General features: G+C 41.1%; 1 protein-coding gene across 8 annotated transcripts in view; it reads left to right on the top strand.

The window, feature by feature from the left end:
- The window catches only part of SYTL4 (synaptotagmin like 4), a 79,668-nt gene extending 58,779 nt beyond the window's left edge, over window positions 1-20,889 (top strand). For 7 of the 8 annotated variants that reach the window (XM_025431733.3, XM_035711947.2, XM_025431734.3 and 4 more), the window contains 12 exons: window positions 3,805-3,906; window positions 4,369-4,444; window positions 5,546-5,636; window positions 5,748-5,851; window positions 6,589-6,681; window positions 9,037-9,215; window positions 9,515-9,617; window positions 10,304-10,465; window positions 14,271-14,379; window positions 16,363-16,462; window positions 17,221-17,429; window positions 19,235-20,889. In XM_025431733.3, the coding sequence (XP_025287518.1) occupies window positions 3,805-3,906; window positions 4,369-4,444; window positions 5,546-5,636; window positions 5,748-5,851; window positions 6,589-6,681; window positions 9,037-9,215; window positions 9,515-9,617; window positions 10,304-10,465; window positions 14,271-14,379; window positions 16,363-16,462; window positions 17,221-17,429; window positions 19,235-19,383 (1,477 nt within the window). In that variant the 3' untranslated portion in view covers window positions 19,384-20,889. The remainder of the gene's footprint in view (window positions 1-3,804; window positions 3,907-4,368; window positions 4,445-5,545; window positions 5,637-5,747; window positions 5,852-6,588; window positions 6,682-9,036; window positions 9,216-9,514; window positions 9,618-10,303; window positions 10,466-14,270; window positions 14,380-16,362; window positions 16,463-17,220; window positions 17,430-19,234) is intronic. The other variant, XM_049107281.1, reaches the window with a different exon arrangement.
- The last annotated feature ends 2,378 nt before the right edge of the window (window positions 20,890-23,267 follow it).

The following is a 23,267-nucleotide window of genomic DNA, read 5'->3' as shown; positions in this document are numbered from 1 at the left end:
ATAAGCACATAAAAAGATGCTCTCAACACCTTTAGTTATTAGGGAAATATGAAAAAAATCATAATAAAATGCTACTGTATAACCATTAGAATGGCTAAAATTTAAGAACTAACCATACCAATTATTGGTGAGGATGTAGAGCAACTGGAATTCTCCTACACTGATGGTGGGAATGTGCAGCAGTGCAGCCTCTTTGAAAACCAGTCTAATAGGAGTTTAGTTAAATATCCTTTACCTTGTGTTTCACCCATTCCATTCCTCAGTATTTACTCAAGAGAAGCAAAAGCATGTGTCCGTGCAAAGACTTGTACATGGATGTTCATAGCAGCTTTGTTTGCAATAGCCAAAACCTGGAAACAGCTCAAATGTCTATAAACAGGTAAAGGGATAAATTGTGGTTTGTTTATACAGTGGAATACTACTCAGTGATGGAAAGGAATGAATTATTGATACGAGCAATAATATGGGTGAATCTCAAAATAATCATGCTGAGTGAAAGAAGCCAAACAAAAGAGAGGGCATACTGTATGATTCTGTTTATATAAAGTTCTAGAAAATGCAAACCAAAGAGTAGTGGCAGATGCAGATCAGCACTTTCTGTCTGGGAACAGAGGTAAGCAGGGATGAATGGATTATGAAGGAGTGAGTGGAAGCTGTTGAGAGTGATAGGAGTATTCACTAACTTAATTGCGGTGATGGTTTCACAAGTGTATGTACATGTTAAAATTCATCAAATCACACACTTAACCATGTGTTACTTATGTCAGTTATAACTCAAGGTGTAAAAGGAACAATTGTAGAAAAATAAAACATCGGCACCTCTCCATGTCTGCACTAAGGGTCTATCATTCTTTTTGCCATATGTATGGTGTTTCATGGTATGTATGTACTATGATTTAATCCACACAGCATTGGGTGGGTGACTCATCTGTTCTAGGCGATGAGGCCCCCTTTTTCCTTGGTGGATAAGGATAAAAACAACTTTTATTTTCTGAATCTGATTAACACATCTGACATCATCGGTCAGAATGTAATTTCTGAGACCTACTGCTTCTGGCTGTCTATGACCTCTTTTCTCATTGGATCCAGAAGACTTATTTATCCTAAACATGGAAGCAGATTAAGTGGCCATAAATTATCTTTGCCATAAAATTATGGAGTCTCAGAGGTAATCAAATTCATTCCTCTTATTTTTACAGAAAAGAAAGCAAGATAATTTACCTGAGATCATACAGATAGTTAGAGCCCAGGATTCTCATCTCTTAGTCTATTTTTTACTGCACAGATGCCAATAATTGCCTTTTTGCCCTAGGGTTATTTGTATCAGCTTTGGATTAGTACGTATTAATCATTAGGAAAAAATACAAGCAGAAAACACACTCCGTGGGTTATTGTTAAACTACTTCTCTAGAGGAATGGTTCTGCTTTGGATTCTTTATTCTTTGGAGCAAAGGGAGAAAAAGAATGATTCTAAAGTAAAAATGAAATCAACTTACCTGCTGCGCTTTGAACTATAGAGCTATCTCTCAGGAAATGACCACTGTTTCACCTCTTGCATGCCCTAGGATTTCAACCCCTGCTGCCTTTTTTCATAAAACTATTGCAAACATGATGTCATAACTTGGAATGTTTATTCTTTACTGCCTAAGACATTATAGATTCTGGTTACTTTGTTCTTTTTTTTTTCCTGGTTACTTTGTTCTTTGTTCATATGTTAATTGACATATTTTAAAACAAATGTCTACAAATGCCTACTATTTGCCAGGCACTGTTTTAGGCCTTGGGATACACTGGTAAATACAATAAAGTTCCTTGCCTGTGGAGCTTAGATTTGGGGACAGGGAGACACAGACAATAATCAAGTAAACATATCAAATCAGATGTTGACAAGTGCTATAGAGAAGACAAAGCTGTCTAAAGGGATAGGAAGTGGCAGGAAGACATGTGTGTACACAGGCTGTTTTACTTAGGATTGCCAGGGAAAAGTCTCAATGATACAGTGATATCTGAGCAAAGACATGAAGCAGACAGGGGAGCAAACTTTTGAGAGGATCTGGGGGAAAAGCATAATGGGCAAAGAAAGCGGAAGATGAGTTTGTATTTGGTGCATTTGAGTAATCTGGAACTGAGCGAGCAAGGGGGGAGTGGTAGGAGATGAAGACAGAGAAGGGATGAGAAGCAGATCACAAAAGACTTTGTTGGCGCTTGTAAGGAATCTCACTCCAAGTGACATGATGTTTTTTCTATTTTGAAATTGAGGTGAAACTCACATGACATACAATTAATTGTTTTAACAATTTTAAGGTATGACATTCGGAGGCTTTTAGCACTTTGAGAATGTTCTGTAACCATCGATTGCCACTGTCTAACATCAGAATATTTTCATGACTTCAAAAAGAAACCCCACACCCATTCAGCATTCTCTCTCTGTTTCCTCTAGTCCCTAATGTGCCTCCTGTCTCTGTAGATTTGCCTGCTCTGGATACTTCACATAAGTGGAATCATATAAAATATGTCTTGCTTCTTTCATTTAGCATAATGTTTTCAAGGTTCACCCATGTTGTAGTATGTATCAGAACTGTATTTTTTGACAGTAATATTTCATTGTATGGATATACTACATTTTGTTTATCCATTCATCCATTGGTGGACAGACTATTTCCACCTGTTGGCTATTGTGAATAATGCTGGTATGAACATTCATGTACAAGTTTTTGTGTGGACACAGGTTTTCAGTTCTCTTGGGTATATATCTAAAAGTGGAATTGCTGGGTCATTTGGTAATTCTATATTGGATTTATATTTTAAAAGCTCATTTTGACTGTCTATTGAGGTTAGATTGTGTAGGGAATAGGGTAGAAGTAGGGAGTTCATTCAGGAGGCTATTGTGACCATAATGTTACCAGTAGCTAGGTGATGGTGGTTTGGACCAAAGCAACGTCAGTTGAGGGGGTGAGAACCAGTCAGTTTCTAGATATAATTGAAGACAGAGCCAAGAGTATTTGATAACAGATTTGGTTTCTATTGTGAGAGAATAAGGGGAGTCAAGGGAAACTGTTAAGATTTTTGACCAGAGAAATGAAAGGAGGAAGTAGCTATTTGATGAAATTGAGGGAAAAGCAGATTTGGGGGAGGATTAGGGCTTTAGTTTTGCCCTTGCTGTGTTTGAGACATCCAAGCAGAAATGTCAAGTAGGCTGTTGGAAATACAAGCCTGGCATTCGAGTGAGAGATAAATTTAGGAGTTATTGGTTTATAGAGGATATTTAAAGCCATGAGACAAGATGAGATCATTTAGGAATAATTCTAGATAGTGAAGAGAAGCAGTCTAAGGAACACGCCTGGACACAATCCAAAGATTAGAGCTTTAGGAGATGAAAGACCAGCAGAAGACCCTGAGAAGGGGACCCCAGTGAGGTCAGAGGACCAGGAGAGAGTCGTCCTGGCAGCCAAGTGAAATTAATTGAGATCCTTTTTTTTTTAAAAAAAGATTTTATTTATTTATTCATGAGAAATACACACACACACACACACACAGAGGCAGAGGCAGAGACATAGGCAGAGGGAGAAGCAGGCTCCTTGCAGGGACTCGATCCAAGAACCCTGGGATCATGACCTAAGCTGAAGGCAGACGCTCAACCACTGAGACATCCAGGTGTCCCAGCCGAGCAGTTTTAAAAGTATACTCAGATATTTATCGTAGAAAGACCACTCAGGCTCCCATTGTGAATGGGTTGGGAGGAAGCCTGATTCCCAGCAGGAAAGCCTACTTCCTTTACATATTGGCCTTTGGTTTTTATTCTAGTGTGCCATTTGATGTGCCTAAGCTGAAAAGTGGAAAGAGTGCACTGGAGGCCGAGAGTGAGAGTCTGGACAGCTATACAGCTGACTCGGATAGCCTGTCCAGGTGAAATCCCTGCGAGTGCCTGCACCTCCGACTACATTTTGTTGTCAAGTTCAAGATGCAGGGCTCCTATACCTTCAGTGTGTCTTCCTTCTGTCCTCAGCAAGTCAAATGAAGTATTTTCTCTGACCTTGCCACAAGTTTGTCAGTAGTACATCTGCTGTTGGCTCCGAGCACAGCCTTCTGGAGCGTGCTAACTTCCATGGGCTGCTGTATCTTAGAGGAGTCTCCCTGGACCAGTAGCAACTGCCCCTGCTGTCCCTTAGGAGTGGGGGAGTAAGTGTGTTTGTGCAAAGTTGCTTATATGATTGTCTACATTCCTTCAAAGGTAAATCAGATGTGACGTTTACTTTCTGGATTTGGTTACTGCAGTGACCCCAAGCCAGTGGATCTCATTCCATAGAGCTTCCATAGATGGGGAAGTTGAGCAGGTGATTTTGTTATAACTTCTATATCTACCCCCAGGAGAGACTCTCTGGATAAATCTGGGCTCTTTCCAGAATGGAAGAAGATGTCTGCCCCCACATCTCAACTGGAAAAGGTAAGCTTTAGTTATTGGTCAGTTGGGATCTCTCTCTCTCTCTCTCTCTCTCTCATTTTTCTTCTCTTCTCTCTCTTTCTTCCTTCTCAGGAACAGTTTACATTGAGAATTCATCTAAATAGGGTATCTGGGTGGCTCAGTCAGTTAATCATCTGCCTTGAGCTCAGGTTGTGATCCCAGGGTCCTGGGATCGAGTCCCACATCGGGCTCCCTGCTCAGCGGGGAGCCTGCTTCTCCCTCTCCCTCTGCCACTCACTCCCCTGCTTGTGCTCCCTTGCACTCTATCTCTGTCAAGTAAATAAATAAAATCTTTAAAAAAATATTTCCTTTTTTATTTCCTTATTTATTCATGAGAGACACAGAGAGAGAAAGGCAGAGACACAACACAGGCAGAAGGAGAAGCAGGCCCCATGCAGGGAGCCCGACATGGGACTCGATCCCAGGTCTCCAGGATCATACCCTGGGCTGAAGGCGGTGCTAAACCACTGAGCCACCCGGGCTGCCCATAAATAAATAAAATCTTAAAAAAAAAGAATTCAACTAAACAAATTTCAGTGCAGATTCACTTGGGAGCATTTAAGGTTTTGTTTGAACCACCTGAAAAAATAGGTTTTGTACCACTTCCTAGGATTAAATTAAATTCCTAAGATTAAAGTAATCTTTCCTGGGATGCCTGGGTGGCTCAGTGGTTGAACGTCTGCCTCTGGCTCAGGGCATGATCCCAGGGTCCTGGGGTTGAGTCCCACATCGGGCTCCCCTACAATAAATATCTGAGTATACTTTTAAAACTGCTCAGCTGGGACGCTTGGATGTTTCAGTGGTTGAGCATCTGCCTTCAGCTTATGTCATGATCCCAGGGTCCTGGGATCGAGTCCCTGCAAGGAGCCTGCTTCTCCCTCTGCCTATGTCTCTGCTTCTGTGTGTGTGTGTGTCTCACGAATAAGTAAATAAAATCTTTACAAAATAAATTAATCTTTCCTTTAACTTTGTATAGTTTAGCAAAAATCTGACCTTTATTCTTCTTAAGGCTATTTTTCCTTACTCTATCCTTCCACCTTCCCTACAGTCCTTTTCCATTTCCTTGCCCTTATTCCTTCCTAGGAAACTCAACCTGGGGGTCAAAATGTGATATCTGTTGATGAGGGTGAAATGATATTTAAGAAGAACACCAGAAAAATTCTCAGACCTTCAGGTAGGTTTCCTGTCATGGCCTTAGAGATTGAAGTCCTGCATACCCTGGATGTGTTTTTGGTGTGGAAAAGAATGGGTCTCTTATGATTTGGGTTTTTGGTCTTCCATTTAGAATATACTAAATCCGTGATTGATCTTCGCCCAGAAGATGTGGGACATGAAAGTAGCTCCTTGGGAGACAGAAGCAAATCTGTCCCAGGCCTCAGTGTAGATATGGTAAGTACCAATGTATTGGTCACTATATGAAATTCGATAAATCTAGGGTTGACCTTAGTACTTGATACTCTTAATCAACCTGTTTAATTCTTTAGGAAAAGACAACATGAATCTTGATTCCTTCAAATTTCTAAAGTAAATCTGGTTGCTGAATTGCCTAAAGAAAAAGAGTGTCTTCGCTGTCTCTTTTATCTTCTAACATGATGCTTGATATCTAGTTGGGAGAGCTTAAATGAATATTTATTTTGATTAAAATATAAAGGGATGGTTGGGTTGGGGCAGTTGAATGGGAAAGAGATATTCTTATCTTATTCTTTTGAGATTGGAGAAAAATGGTTGGAATATAGTTTGGAAACCTGAAATTGGAGACACAGAATAAGGATTCATGTGTGCATGTGCACAAGACATCTCAGAGTTTAGCGATAATTATGGCTCCCACTTAAAATCCGGCATTGTGATGCCCCCGGCTAAAGGAAGCTTATCATTTTTTTAAAAAGATTTTATTTATTTATTAGAGACACACACATGCAGAGAGAGAGAGAGAGACAGGCAGACAGGCAGAAGGAGAAGCAGGCTCCATGTAGGGAGCCCGACGTGGGACTCGATCCCGGGTCTCCTGGATCACATCCTGGGCTGAAGGCGGCGCCAAACCACCGAGCCACCCAGGCTGCCCAAGCTTATCCGTTTTTGAACTTTTCCTTACTTTATTAACTCTCAATCTATATTTATTGTTCTAGGAAGAGGAAGAGGAAGAAGAGGACATTGACCATCTGGTGAAGCTGCATCGCCAGAAGCTAGCTAGAAGCAGCATGCGAAGTGGTTCCTCCATGGTAAGTTCTATTAGTTCTGTAGACATGTTGGGGTACCAGGAATGAAGGAATATCTCTCTAGAACAGAGTCAGGACCTGGGGAAAGCATCCTAGTCACTCTTTCCAAGTAAGTGAGATACATCTGTCTGTTCATATCCTCAATTTAGATAGTGATTGCTTAGTGGACAGCTAGGTGACTTTCCTTAGCCTCTCCCCTGGAAGTAGTAAGATAATTAGACAGCTAGGGCTAAAGACATTCTTTTTTTAAAAATTAAATTCAAGTAGCCAACATATAGTACATCATTAGTTTCAGATGTAGAGTTCACTAATTCATCACTTGCGTATAACACCCAGTGCTCATCACATCACATGCCCTCCTTCATGCCCATCACCCAATTACCACATTACCCCACCCACTACCCCTCTAGCAACCCTCAGTTTTCTATGGTTAAGAGTCTCTCATTTTTCTCCCTCTCTGATGACTTCCCATTCAGTTTTCCTTCCCTTCTCCTATGAGCCACTGCACTGTTACTTATATTCCTCATATGAGTGAAATCATGTAATTGTCTTTCTGATTGACTTATTTCACTCAACATAATACCCTCCAGTTCCATCCACATCAATGTAAATGGCAGATATTCATTGTTTCTGATGGCTGATACTTCCATTGTATGTATATGTGTATATATATATATATATATATATATACACATATACATACACACACACACACACACACACACACTACATCTTTATCCATTCATCTGGTGATGGACATCCTGGATCTTTCCTCAGTTTGGCTATTGTGGACATTGCTGCTATAAACATTGGGGTGCAGGTGACCCTCGGATCACTACATTTTTATCTTTGGGGTAAATACCTTGAGGTACAATTGCTGGGTTGGAGGGTAGCTCTATTTTTAACCTCTTGAGGAATCTCCATACTGTTTTCCAGAGTGGCTGTACCAGCTTGCACTACCACCAATAGTGGACGAGGGGTCCCCTTTCTCCGCATCCGTGCCAACATTTATTGTTTCCTGTTTTGTTTATATTAGGGCTACAGATGTTCTTACTACAGCTTTGTGAACAGTAAACCATAACTTCTCCCCCAAAAAGTTAACAGGCCATGAAGTGAGAAAGATAATATTTCTTCATCAGAGTCCATTCCAGATCTCACATTCAAGAGCATTGTCATGAGAAGGGGCCCTGGCAGGGTTAATTGGCATCAGGGTATGATTGAAAAGCAGCAATGTCAATCAGAATCATGAAGGTAAAAGGGCATTTAAGAATCAGGGCCTAGTTCTGTCAGAAGTATGAAGATCGGTGTTTAGGGGACAGAGAGTCAGGAACTGGGGTGATTGGAGTTTGTTCCCACTCACACATGGAAATAGGGTGGCAGGCATACAGAACTGATTACTACCTGAGAGAAAGAGGTCTTTTTACCTCTGGTGGGATTCCCCCCCACCAATTCTGACATAATCACTTTTTTCTGTAGGTCTTGATAGGGATAAGGCAGATAAAAGAAACCCACACATGTATACACACACACACACACACACACACACACACACACCATGGAATATTACTCAGCCATCAGAAAATGAAATATCACCATTTGCAACGATGTGGATGGAGCTAGAGTGTATTATGCTAAGTGAAATAAATCAATCAGAGAAAGACAAATACCATATGATCTCACTCATATGTGGAATTTAAGAAACTAACAGATGAACATATGGGAAGGGAAAAAAGAAAAAAAAAGGAGAGAGAGAGAAGCAAGCTGTAAGAAACTCAATGATAGAGAACAAACTGAGGGCTGATGGAGGTGGGTGGGGAATGGGCTAGATGGGTGATGGGTGTTAAAGAGGGCCCTTTTGTGATGAGAACTGAGTGTTGTCTGTAAGTGATGAATCATTGATTTCTACTCCAGAAACCAATATTGCACTGTATGTATGTTAACTAAAATTTGAATAAAGAAAGAAACCCACAGATAATTAAGGCACTTTGTTTTAATTAGTAACTGACCCCTCGAGCCCACATTTTAGCAAATATAACATATACCAAAAACATAGTTTCATTTTACCTGTACTCCTTGTCTACCTTCTGGGGCAGGTAAAAACTAAAAATGAAATCTCTAAAAAGAGGGGAGAAAGAGAAGCTAAGAGCATAGGTGAGCCATGAACTGATTATTAAGCTCAAACATTCTGAGTGTGCTCCTGGCTGTCTTGTACAAGACTATTGGCAGTGCTGGCTTATTGCAGGAGCTTCTGAAGCTTTTGTTTTGTTCGGTGACTGTGGCTTTATTATGAGGAAGATTAAGCAACATGAGAGGGGGAGCTATGCCTTTACCAGATGTTTATGGGTGCTTTATCTTCAGAGTACAATTGGCAGCATGATGAGCATCTATAGTGAAGCTGGTGATTTTGGAAACATCTTCGTGACTGGCAAGATTGTCTTTACCCTGAAGTATGAGCAGCAAACACAGGCTTTGGTCATCCACGTGAAGGAGTGCCACCAGCTGGCCTATGCTGATGAAGCCAAGAAGCGCTCTAACCCGTGAGTTCTTCTGGAACCTGACTGATGCTGAGATGAGAGCTTAGACCCTCACGTCTATGTGGGTGCTCTTGAGCCGAGGTTATCACCTCCTGGGCAGACAGGGAGGTGTGATTGAGAGTGGTTAGGGGAGATACAAGAAAGGAAGGGACCAGGACTGGGAAAATGCAATAAGGACATGTTTAAGAGGGTTTGATGTGGCATTTTCATTTCATCATGGCATATGTACATGGAGAGCAGAGAGCTGAAGAATGGACTTGAGAAAAGACAACAAATGACTCAGTACTTTCCTTGGGTTCTAGATATGTGAAGACTTATCTTCTGCCTGACAAGTCCCGCCAAGGAAAAAGAAAAACCAGCATCAAGCGGGACACCATCAATCCACTGTATGATGAGACCCTCAGAGTAAGTATCTAGATCCTGAGAGTAGAACATGTTCTGTCTTGTGCACTAAGCTGCAGCTATTCCTCTGCCACATGACTGGTTGACATGGTTTTCAATGAGATATACCATGAGCATCTGTTCATATACTAACCTCCTGGAGAAGAAAACAAAAGTGATCTGGCATTCTTGGATTGTTGTGAAATTGGAGATGCATGGAACCACAAAATCTCATTTTATTTTATTTTTTAAAATATTCTATTTATTTGAGAGAGAGAGAGAGAGAGAGAGAGAGAGAGAGAGAGGAGATACAGAAGGAAAAGCAGGGAGCAGGAAGCCCAAGACAGGGCTCCATCATGATCTGAGCCAAAGGCAGACCCTTAACCAACTCAGCCACCCAGCCGCCCCCACAAATCTCATTTTGAAAAGTCTTTTGGGATCAGGAGTTTCTGTGGCAGTCCTTTCTGAATACTCCATTGTTCTTTCACCTAGTCAAGGAAAAATTAATTTTCCAGGTCCTACCATGGAATATGGTAGGTTTTTGTGAAATGGGGTAAGTGAAGACTTTGATTAAGGAAACTCAAAGTGCTTAGGGACAAAAGTGATTTGGTATTCAGGACTTTGGGTATGGTTGCTCAGATTTTGGAATAATCTTTTCTGAGGAATTACCATAAACTAATCATCTTGGGCTTCTGCGTTTCTTTTCGCAGTATGAGATCCCAGAATCTCTTCTGGCCCAGAGGACTTTGCAGTTCTCAGTTTGGCATCATGGTCGTTTTGGCAGAAACACTTTCCTTGGAGAGGCAGAGGTCCAGATGGATTCCTGGAAGCTTGATGAGAAACTGGATCATTGCCTCCCTTTACATGGAAAGGTAGTCTGCTTTGACAACATACACAGTTTGGATCTCTGTCTGCAGGAACATCTTTTTTTTTTTTTTTGCTGGAACATCTTTAAATGTAATCTGTAGAGTTCTAGCGCACTCTGCTGGGGTTTCTGAGTTTGACAGTAACTTTAGATGCACTAGCATGTCAAGTGTGTTATCTCTCTGAGGGCCAGGCAAAGGATGAAGCCATGGTTTTCCTTTGAAAAGTCTTTCATATATGTGCCAAGCTTTGCCTCATATCCTTTCAGAGTCTGGGCCTATCCTAACATCGTCACTTGCTCCTCTTCTAGAGCTGACTTTTTGGGTGTATCCTAACGTGCACTCCTTTTCCAAGCTAATCTTTTCACTAAAGAAGTAGGAAGTAAAATAATTCACAGTGTTCTAATTGTTGTGCTTTTTGTCACACAAGCCAGGGAAAATTTTACTTTGGAGATGGCATCTCAGGTGAGATTGTAGCAGTGTGCATAATAGTGCCTGGGATCTGAGTGCAGATCTGGATTTGAATCCTTGTTCTGTTAATTGCCAGCTAGGTAAGTCACCCCTTTTATAAAATAACTTAGGTGAATCACTTAACCTCTGTGAGTCTTAGTTTATTCATCTACAAAGTGGAGGTAACAATAATATTCCTGTTTCACAGGATTGTCCACAAAGTGCCAATGGACATTCAGTAGGTTACTGTCATTCCAGTTAAGATGAAATTGCTAAAACAGAGTTAGGATTGAATCATGATATGAACTGTTCAATGGCAAGGTTCCTTGGTAAATTTTTTTTTTACATTGGCATTTTTGATGCTAAAAATAGTACGTGGTGCATAGACTCTTTGGAAAGATAGACAAGAAACCAGTAGCAGTGGCTGCCTCTGGGAAGAGAGACCGAGGTGAGAGAACAAATTAGTTTTTTTTCTATATGCCCTTTTAGAACGTTTGAACTTTTTACCATGTCTATGTGTATTGCTTATTTTAAAAAAATTAAGAGTAAGAGGATTTGTTTGCATGTGTTTCAAAATTACAATGATGTAGAAATAAGTACATTAGGAGAAAAGTACATTCAATTCCCTAGAAATAACCACTGTTATCGGCTACTTGGATATCTTTGCAGAGATTTTATATTAAGCAGCATGGATAATCCCAGCATACATGCAGGGATTTATATTTTTTCCATTTTATACAAATAGGCTTATATGAACCTCATAGTGTACATGTATCTTGATTTTTCTCATTTAACAATTTATTGTTTATCATGGGCATCTTTCTCTGCCATCACTTACATATCTATCTCATTTTTATTGCTGTATAGTATTCTCTCATTTGCCTATATATAAATTGTTTGCTTTTTTTGCTGTTAAAACTATGCTGTAACTTATCTTGGCCTTCTTATGTGGAGGTAATGTAGGAGAAATTTCTAGTGGTAGAATTGCTGAGTCAGTCATGCAATATTTTGATAGCTACAGCCTTTCATAAAAAATATTAAGAATGTTAAATCTGCCCCTTTAAATACTAATAAAAACAGGAAGGCAATTATCACCAAACTATAGCATATTATTAGAAATGTAGAATTTCTTTTTTAAAAAAGATTTTATTTATTTTTTTTGAGAGAGAGAGTGTGTGTTTGAGCATGAGCTAGGGGAGGGGCAGAGGAAGAGGGAGAAGCAGACTCCCTGCTGAGCAGGGACCCCCCTGCCCCCCGATGCAGGCCTCCATCCTAGGACCCTGGGATCATGACCTGAGCTGAAGGTAGATGTTTAACCAACTGAGCCAGAAATGTAGAATTTCTTAAGCATTTGACACAGGAATCATTGAGGGGCCTACAGTTGATATAATTATATTGGAAATGTCACCATAAACCATTACGTCCTACTGCCAATAAAAGTGTCTTACATCAGAAGAAAAAAAACTGCATTACAATGGAGACATTTGCTCTTCAAAATTATTTTGAGCTAGAATGGAAATATGCCACTGAAAAAATACACCAATTTCTAGCTAAGGCTAAACTCCAATTTTAAGAGTCTACTGAAGTTCACAATCTGGAAATTAGTAAGTTTGTAGACATTCATAAACAACCAAAAGTCCACTCCGGCATCACATATCTATTTTAACTTAAAAATTCTACATTTATTGCCTCTGATCTATCCCTTTTTCCCCCTTAGCCATCCATTTGCTCCCATCCAGTTTTCTCTTCTTGGCATCCACCTCCCTATTTTTTTTGTATCATTCCCACACAGTAAACTGTATGTACACATTCTGGGTATGTGTACATTTTTCCAAACCAAAGGGGATTATACCTTCCTGGCATTAGTATACTCTATGCTAAGACCTAGGTGAGAGGAGCCCCAGTGACCACAGGCAGGTGATAGGATATGTCTGATCTGCACCAGCTCATGTTCTGGACACAAAAGTGTAAAGAACAGAACCATGCCGAGAGAGCCAATAGAGTGAAGCAATTCTGGTCCCAACAGCCAAAGATAATAGGCCAGTTGCTGCTCATTCCGCACATTCATGCATTCACTCTTACATTCATTCCTTAAATATTTGTGGAGTACCTACTATGTGTCAGGTACTTTGCTAAGTATCAGGCATACTAGGCTGAGCAAGACTAGGGTGATTCCTATCCTCCTGGCATGTAGGTTCTAGTGGTAGAGACAGCCAATTAATCAAAAGTAGCACAAATAAATATAAAGTTAGAAATTGTGGCATGTTCAAATCCTTGTAACAGAGTTCCACTTAGGCCTCAAATCTTTGCAAGCTCTCTTTAAAAAAATACTCTTCACCTTCAAAAATCCTACAAGCAATACATACCATTCTCTTTAAAAAGACTGTACACATATACACAGGAAAAAGTAAAAGCCCCTTTTCCTTTCCCCAATCTAGTCCTCTCTGTAGAATAAACAAGTGTTATATGTATCCTTCTGGGTTTTTCTATGCCATGTAGTATAGTGGTTAAAAGCATGGACTCTGGAACCAATCTGTCTGAATTTGAGTCCTGCCTCTGCCAATTGCTGTGTGACCCTGGGCAAGTTACTTAATCTCCCTGTTCCATAATCTGTAAAATAGAGATAATAGTACCTATAGGGATTATCTTGAGGATGACACAAAATGACATACATAAAGTACTTATAACAGTGCCTGGCATGTAGTAGATACAATATAAGTGATAATGATAATAACCAGTATTTATATACATACATATTCACATGTACAAATTAACATATTTCAATATAAATGGGATGCTTTTTCTTCATTTTGCTTTGTTGACTTAACTGTACATCTTGGATAGCTTTTGGAGTCAGCATGTATGGATTCCCTGCATGCATTCTTTTTGATGATTGCATGCCATAATACAATCACCATATGCGGGCATTAAAATCACTCATTTAACCTTTTCTATATTGATCACTACCATTTAGGCTGTTTATACTTTTGGGCTTTTACTAACGATGTTGGTAGTAAGATTCTTTTTTTTGGTAGTAAGATTCTTCGTCATGGTATCAGTGAGTCTGTGGCAACTTTGCTGGAAGACCTTTGTGGGTATTTAGAATCTAGTAACTGTATCCCCAAAAGTAGCAAAATAGTGGGCATAGCAGAAGACTTAGCTGGTTCTTCTGTAGCTCCTTCTGAAGGAACTGCCTTGGAAACCGGTGGCTGCCATGGCCAAAGGTCCCAGGATTGTATTCATAAGGAGGATTCTCTTACATCATGAAGCTGTTCTTGGGGTTAATTTTCAGATCTCCTCTATGAGAGGTCCCAACAACTCCTGAGAAGCCCAGCATGACCTGTCGGGTTTCCCTGTGTTTCAGATCAGTGCTGAGTCCCCGACTGGCTTGACATCACACAAAGGCGAGTTGGTGGTTTCACTGAAATACATCCCAGCCTCCAAACTCCCTGTTGGGGGTGACCAGAAAAAGAGTGAGTTTTGGGGGGAGGGGCCTGTTGTAGCCCTTAGCGTTCAAGCGTGTCTGTGAGATAGGGCAGCTGGTGGCCAACACTATTGGAGAGGCCAGATTGAGATACTCCCTGGATCATCTTCTAGGGAAGATTCCTTTGCTAAGGAAGCCCTTTTCCACGTTATTTTCAACCAGAAAGGAATATCTTAGGGTTGGCACTCTTTTTTTGGCCATGAAACTGGCTTAGTCTTGGTCCAGCAATGGCAATCTATTAAGAGGGCAGAATAGAGCAGAAACATTGGGGATGAGAAAAGTGGTTGCAAGGGGTCGTGAAGTATAAGGGATAGGGATTTGAAGGTGGCGGAAGAGTAAACCAACACGGGAGGCACGGCGCTAGTGACTATGGATGTGTAGATGAATAAGACACATTTGCCCTCCCTTGAGAAGCTTCATTTAGCAAGGAAGACAGTCACCTGCTAAAAGAGCACAGACACAGGAGTGATACATTCTCTCTGGTTACATTTGGGAGAGTTTTAAAGAGGAAGTAAGGATGAAACCGGACTGCATATTTTACCTATTAGAAAAGGAAGTGGATGGGGTGAGAAGAGCCATTCTAGAAGAGGTAGCATGAGCAAAGGTCTTTATTAAAAAGGCATGGTAAATGTGGGGTCGTATGTAAAGTGTGAGGTAGCGAACTCCTTATTTCAGTGGTGCTGGAGTCATGGTTTGTGTATATGAGAATGGAGCTGGAATTGTTGATAAGGCTGGTTCCTGACAGTAAAGGGCTTTGAGCATAATGGTAGGGCATTAGTGCAACGAGAAGCCAAAGTTCTTAGAAAGACACCTGTAATAAGGTCTAATCTATTGGCTACGGGGATGAACAAGACCCCCAGGAAGGGTGTGCAGGATGATTAGAGAAGACAGGTAGTGATAGTGCACTGTAGGGAAGAGCAATATTTTAAAGGATGAAGACTGGATGAAAAGCTTGTGAGCGAGAGGGTTATTAGGAAAGAGCTCAAAGAATAAAAGAGCAGAGATAGTCAGTAGTGCTGAAATCCTATTGGAATGTCAGGCCGGTGAGGACTGAGAAGGCATGGCTCATTGGCGTTAGGTAGTATTTTCAGTGGATTAGTGGAAGCAGAAGCCAGGTTTCAGGAGAAACTGGGCTGAGTGAATGAAGCAAAGAATTAGAGGTAGTGAGTGTGGGCTTTTTTTTTTTTTTTTTTTTTAGAATAACTGATGGTGAAAGAGATAAGGGTAAAGGGAGATTTTCTTTTTAAAGGATTTTTTTCTTTTTTAAAAAAAGATTTTATTTATTTGAGAGAGAGCAAGAGAGCACAAGCGAGGGTGAGGAGCAGAGGGAGAAGGGGAAGCAGACTTCCCACTGAGCAGGGAGCCTGAAGCTGCTGGATCCCAGGACCCTGGGATTAGGACCTGAGCCAAAGGCAGATGCTTAATGGACTGATCCACCCAGATAACCCCTTTTTAAAGGATTTTAAAAAGAAGAGGTGAGATTAGTGTATATTTAGACTGAGGGGATAGGACTAGGAGAGAAAGAAATATTAAAAATGGAAGGTGGGAGTTGAAATTGATGATGCCTGATGAGTCCTGTGAAGTGGGCATGGGATCAAGAACACAAGTAGGGGAGTTCCCTTTTTAGAAATCATTCAACAAATATCTGGCAACTTTACTTCTCTAAGCTTCCATTTTCTCATCTATAAAATAGGAATAATAGTATATATCTTATATGGTTGCTTTGACAATTAAATGCTTAATGTAGAATCTGGCACATATAGCCAGTTTTCTAAAAGCATTTATTGCTTTTGTTGTTCTTATTGAGTCAGTCACTGTGTTAGGTCCTGAGAGTGGAAGCCAGGTGTGGTCTGATTTTCATGGAGCTTGCTGCCTTCAGGAGCAAGGGATGGAAGAGGCCATGTAGATAAAGAGCAAAAAGAGAAATCTGAAGGGGTAGGGGCTCACTTGCTATGCCTGACATCCCTCACAGGTAAAGGTGGGGAAGGGGGAGAGCTCCAGGTGTGGATCAAAGAAGCCAAGAACCTGATGGCTGCCAAATCAGGAGGGACTTCCGACAGCTTTGTCAAGGGGTGAGTCCCTGGATCAGCAACAAACTAACCAGCTCCAGGACAAGAAAGCTAAGCGAGGAACCCAAATTAACCTTTCTCTGTGGATGTTATCCTTGTATATCCTACCACCTCCAGCAATCAACTTTGTTCCTGAAAATAGGTAATAGCAAAATCTCCACAACCACCTTTGTACCAGTCTTGAGCTCAGTCTGGACTGTGCTGTAGTGTGGATTTCCAAAGAGGAGGGTGGTAGACAGATAGGCTGGACTTTTCCTTTGTTAAATAGACTTACGCTTTTAGTCAATCCTAAATAAAAATCCATGTCCCCTGACTGTTCAGATTTAGGAACTCAGGACTTTGTTTCTCCCAATATTTAAGTAATGCCACCCAAATTATAGATCACCTTACTAACTTAAGTTCTCTAGCAAATCATGTTTGGCTAGGCTTCTAGTTATTACTATTGTTTTCATCAAAAGATGACCTTGTCCAGTATCAAGGGAATCAAATATTTAAAGCCCGTTTGGGGGAGGGTATAGATAACAACTTACTGATAACACTCTATCAATTTTCTCTCCAGGTTAAAGGAATTGAATGAGCTGAATGATCCAGTGGGGGTAGTGGGAACTCTGCTTCAGCATATTCAAAGGAGGGAGTGTATGTGCTAGGATCTGAATAATGACTTACCTTCCTGGGCTAGGCCTGTGGTCAGGGAAAGGGGAATTTAGATAGATATTTGCCAGCTTTGAGTAGGTTGTTGATTACTTCCCACCCTCTGCCAGATACCTCCTTCCCATGAGGAACAAGGCCAGTAAGCGTAAAACTCCTGTGATGAAGAAGACCCTGAATCCCCACTACAACCATACATTTGTCTACAATGGTGTGAGGCTGGAAGATCTACAGCACATGTGCCTGGAACTGACTGTGTGGGACCGGGAGCCCCTGGCCAGCAATGACTTCCTGGGAGGGGTCAGGCTGGGTGTTGGCACTGGTGAGAACCTCTCTCCTGTCCTATTTTAAAGACGTCTCGTGCAATTTCCTCCTAATATGCCCATACCCCTTCCTTCAAAGCTGCTCTATAGCAAGAGTTGTCTTCTTTTCTTTCAGTTAACATTTGGTCAATATTTACTGGGTGCCTACTATGTGCAGACCTAGGGGAAGGCTGTGCTCATGCACTGTTATGCGTACAGATAAATGTGACCCTGATCACCAAGAATGCCGTCATCTTACCACCAAAAAAATCTAATTTCTTAAAAGGAATTGTCTCTATTGCCTCACATCTTAATCCACTGTGATCTGGCTTCTGTCTCACCACTCTGCTGAGCAGTTGCTCATGACAAAGTTTTATTTTCATTTTACTAGAATTTTCATGCTATTTAGTATAATTACTCCCTTTTTCCTGAAATACATATAGCTTCTACTAATACTATACTTGTTTTACGGGTTTCTCAGTCTCTACCCAAACTCTAAATCTTGGTGCTTTCTTTTTTTTTTTTAAAAAAAAAGGTTTTATTTATTTATTCATGAGAGACACAGAGAGAGAGGCAGAGACAGGCAGAGGGAGAAGCAGGGACTTGGTCCCAAGATGCCCGGGATCATGACCTGAGCCAAAGGCAGACAGTTAACCAACTGAATCACCCAGGCACTCCTTGAGTCCTCTTTTTCCTCTCTGCAGTCTCGGCATGCCTACGGCCTTTATACTACTTGTATATTAATAAGTCACACAAAGCACTTAACACATGGTGTCTAAAATGATGTTTTTACAAATGTAAGCCAGTTCACATCAGTCCCCCACTTAAAACCCTTCAGTGGCTTACTACTGTACTTGGAAGACAATCCAAAGTTCTTGCCATTCTGACAGGCCCCTATAGATTCTGGACCCTTTGTTCTTTATGATCCATCCTATATCACTCTCCTGCTTGCTTACTGTGCTCCGAACACAATGACTCTTTCTGCTCTCCAAATATACCTACCTCATTCCAACTTCATAACTTTTGCAATTATTGTTAACCTCTGTCTGGCTCCTTCCCATCCTTCAGAGCCTGACTCAAATGTCTCCTTGGAGAGTCCCTCAGACCACTCCATCTAAAGGAGGCCCTGATCTAGGCACTACAGATCACCCTGTTTATTTACTTCAAGACATTTATCTCACTATCTGAGGTACTCTTGACTTACCTATTTTCTGTTTTCTTTTCAAATGTAAGCTGCCTGCAAGGCAGGACGTTTTTGTTTTTGTTTTTGTTTTTGTTTTCCCTTTGTTCACCACTGTATCTCCCAAGCCTAGAAGAGTACCTGGTACACAGTCGGCACTCAAAAAATGTTTGTTGAAAAAAATGAATGTACAAGACAATAAGAATGAGGTCACAATCCAAACTTTTGGCCTGTAGCCTACAGCTAGAGACAAATGGTGTTTAGCTGCTGCTTCTTCCTCCCACCCTCCACCTTTTTAAAAATAAAGTTTCAGTCAAGTTGGCAATAACAGAAGGGCAAATACCTCTGGCATGAGGTGTCAGACACAAGAGCTCTGTAATGGCCTCAGAATAAGAGGTCTGAAGCTACTGTGTGCTATTTGGAGTCTTCATTTCATCAACCTGAATTCTCCTGATAGGCACTCAGGAGCACAGAGATAGCTTTGCAGAGACCACAGGGAGCAGTTCCCAGACTACCATACCCATCAACCTGTCTTTGTAACATACTGTCTCTTATGGGATGGCTACCCTTGCCCTATAACCCATCTTTCCTGGTGGGCTGAAGGAGTGGGTTCCCTGTTCAACCTCCTCTGGTGTTTCTCCTCAGGGATCAGTAATGGGGAAGTGGTGGACTGGATGGACTCGACTGGGGAAGAAGTGAGCCTGTGGCAGAAGATGCGACAGTACCCAGGGTCTTGGGCAGAAGGGACTCTGCAGCTTCGTTCCTCGATGGCCAAGCAGAAGCTGGGCTTATGAGCCCCTGATCTTCTCTGCAGGTCCAGCCCTGTCCAGGGCAAGTGAGAGAAAGTGAAGAAACCAAGAGCAAAGATATATAATTATGTGTATGTGTGTGTGTGTAGATATATGTATACATATATATATGTGTGTGTGTGTGTATGTGTGTGTGTAAACATATTTCTACAAATCTCATTATGCTAGAGTGATGCAGACTTGTTCCCCTTTTTAAAGCAGGCTCAACAATAAGGGTCTGTTCAAAATGTTTTTATTTGTGCATAATCTAGTATATTTCCAGAGTCCATTCTTATATCTTTATGATGTTTAATTAACTTAAAAATCTTTTAAAACAAGTTTTTTTCTACTGTCTTGCCATCCTTTCCCTCCTTCTCCAGGAAGCCTTGGCTACCTTTGGCATTCATACAGGTCTGTGTTTCCAGGTATGCCTGGTCTGAGGCTGAGGCTCTGGGAAGCAGGGTTGGGTTACTAAAAGATGGGAGAGAGGTGAGTAGGTCTGCCCCCTTCCTTTCCAGTTTATATTTTTAACTCCATTTTTACCTTGATAAATTTCTGGAACTTGGCTTTTAACTCTTCTTGTTCTTAAGCCATTTCCATATTGCTTGGGTCTAATGGTCTTCTTGGAAATGCTAAGAAAATTCCTAAGTTTCTTCCAGCTCCAGACACCTTCACTAGACTTTTAGGGAACCCTTATAATGGAGCTGATTTAGAAAAATAATTAGATGGCTTTTTGGTGGTCTCAGAGGACCAGAGTGGTTGAGAGTGAAATGTTTCCCAGCTCATACTGGATCTTTGCATTTTATATAGATACAGCTGTTGGAGAGCATCTCCTTTCTCTAAAAAAAAAAAAAAAAAAAAAAAAAAAAAAAAAAAAAAAAAACGTTTTCACTCTCATATACCACATCTTTCTTAGCATTTGTGTCCATGGTGTGGTACCACAAAGAATATGGCCTACATTACCAGAAGAGCCAAGTACTGTCCAAACGGGCCCAGTGTTTCTCCAGCCTGGCCACTGTTAGTGCTCTAAGAGAATGTGTTCAGAGAATCCCCCAGTTATTCTGACTTCCTTCTTGAAGTGATTTCAGTTTCTATTTTTTTCTATTGTTTCCTAAACTTGACTTAGATGTAACATGGGTGTGATGTGATGAGACCTTTCTTAATAGGGTCTGGTGATCTGAGGTTCATTTTCTGAAACTCACTGTACCAAACTGACCTTTTTTTCCTTGCAAGTGTATCTACACAAAGTTGTTTGTGAAAGGGATCTACCAGAGAAGAAATCCCTGTTGGTAGAATGTGCTGATTGTCCTATAAGGCCACTAGCTGGAGGGCAGCTTCAGTGGTTTCTACTGTAGAGATGAACTGAATGGAGGGTGTTTTTAAAAGGTTTGTTTGGTATGGATTGATATTGTAACGGAAAGCATGATTTGGGATCCTGGGCTGTAACTTGCTGCTTTGTTCTCCATCCCCTGAAATGTATGTGTGCTCCAATAAAGCTTTCTCACTTGTCAAGTGTTTGCGTTTGTTAGTTCTATAGATGCTTTTCTCTCTGATGTCCTCACTTACTGTTGTTGCTGTTCAGTGGCTTGAAGGAGAAAAACCAAAGTGACAAATGCCCTTCCCTAACCATGCAGTGTACTAATTCAAAGAAAATTTTCCTTTCCCCACATTGTTGCCTGATACCTCTGCTGAGCTACAATCTATTGACTTTGGTGTTTGGTCTCTAGGGAGAGACCTGAGAATCCATCTTAGAAGCAGCACCATTTCTCAATTTCTCTCTCAAGTACCAAGGGAACTCCTCCTCTCATTTTGTAGCCCCCTACCACTAAGAAGGAGAGGGGGATTCACAGGGGAAGGAAGGTGTTCTCTGCTGTGTTTCTTTCTGGATCCTTCAATATCTCTAGGAGGTAGGGCCTTTTTCCTTCACGCCTACTACCATTATTTAGTTTTAGGAAAGAAAGAATACAGATGCTAAGCAAGCCATCTCAGAAATAAGGCCCTAGGGTTAAGAAACCTGGGTTTCTAGGTAGAGCGCAAGTGATTCTTGACCTCTTGTGCAAAAGGCATTAATATATGTTGCATGTCTTTTGAATATGGAGCTTTGTGCTAGGCACATTATATATTATTATTATTTCCTTAATTTCTCCAAGTACCTTGTGAAGTAGGAAAAGTCCCATTTTTACAGATGAGGAAAGTAGAGTCCACTATTACACAACGGAGTTGGGATTTGAATTTGAATCAACGTCTGTTTCTACTGTGCCATGCTACTTCCTGTAAGGGTGTTATATGTGTTGTTAGCAAAGGGATGATTTGTTTCTTCTAAAATATCTCAAAGAAATAAATTTAGTTTACAAAGGAGGATAATCAGAATGCTTTGGATGTTACCTAACCAGCTGCTGACTTGATAGTTTGTACGTGTGTATGTGTGTGTGTGTGTGTGTGTGTGTGTGTATGTGTGTGTGTATGAGACAGAGAGACAGGGAGATGGGGATGGGGATAGGTGGTAGGCAAAGAGAGAAAAACAAACACATGTAGAGGGTTGGGGTGAGACTAGCCCCTTGTCTGGCTGTAAGCCTGATTCTGCTGCTGCCTCCCCCTCCTAGTTAGTAGCTAGAATTTCCTGAAGCATCATGCAAAAGAGGTTACGGTAAAACTTTACCTAAAGAAAGCAAGATTGACTTGCCTGTCTGACTACTCAGTAAAATGAAACAGAACAAAAGCTTCCCAATTTTTCTAAGCTACCGGAGCATTTCTATGCGAGAGTCAGGTCCAGGTAGAAACTTTGTTCGAGAGGCAGTGGGCCTCGACATGTTACCATTTGGGCCTTGACCTGCTAGCATGCCCTGGCTTGCCACTTGAGGTCTAAGTGATAAAGACAAGGAAGGGCATTTATTTTGACTCATATGCAGTCTTTGCCTTTGGAACCACAGACCTTGTCTGACCAGAGATATCCCATATTAGCTCATTGTATTTTGTCTTCTGCCCATAACTTGTCTTTTGACTTTCAAGCTCCTGTATTTCCATGCAAGGAAGAGGGAGAAGGGACTTTTTTTTTTCTTCACGTTTGATCATTCACTCCATGCCCTGTTCCACTCAGCAACTGGCTAACATTTTATTTTGCATTTTATAAGTGAGATTTCCACTAAGCCTACAGTGGAAACAGCCTCTCTCTGATTCACTACTACCCCCATATGTTCTGGGCTTGTGATTTATGTCCCATCCCTCTTCTTTGGAGAGTGAATTTTCTTGGTCGAGAGCCTTCCATTTTCCTTTTCCTCCTGGGCCCACTCCTGAGTCTTGTGTCTGAGTAGGATTATATATAGAAGGTGAAACTGCTGTCTTTGCTGGGAGCAATCAGCTGTCTTTAAGTGAAATATAGAAAAAATAGAGGCAGTCCAGTACAATAATTAAGAACACTGACTGGAGCCAGACTGCTGGTGTTTAAATCCCAGCTCTGTCACTTACTAGCTGTCTGATCTTAGGCAAGTTGCCTAACCTCTCTGTGCTCCCATTCCCTCATCTGTGACATGAGGCTAATAGCAGTACCTGCCTTATAAGGTTGTTGTGAAGGTTTCAGAGTCAATGGATGGAATGTTTAGAATGGTACCTGGTACGTGGTGAGTGCTTAAGCATTAGCTCTGCCTCTCCACTCAGCCTGCTTTCTTCTCTCCCTTAATTTTCCACTGGTGATCCCCTAGGCCAAGCTGAAGGAGAAAAGCTGCTGAGTCTTAACCATGACCCTGCATTCCATGAGTGTAAAAGAAGAAGGTTCTAAGCAGCATGGGAAGAATACCTTTTTTTTTTTTTTTTTTTTTTTTTTTACCTTCTCCACTAGTTTTACAGAGGCTTGGAGTGGTGGTTTCCAGGTTCCCTAGATCATGAGCTGGGGG

Source organism: Canis lupus, chromosome X (assembly GCF_003254725.2).
Source record: "Canis lupus dingo isolate Sandy chromosome X, ASM325472v2, whole genome shotgun sequence".
In the NCBI taxonomy this organism is placed as follows: Eukaryota; Metazoa; Chordata; class Mammalia; order Carnivora; family Canidae; genus Canis; species Canis lupus.
The sequence above is the reverse complement of the archived record's forward strand: the minus strand, read 5'-3'. Positions and strand labels throughout refer to the sequence as shown.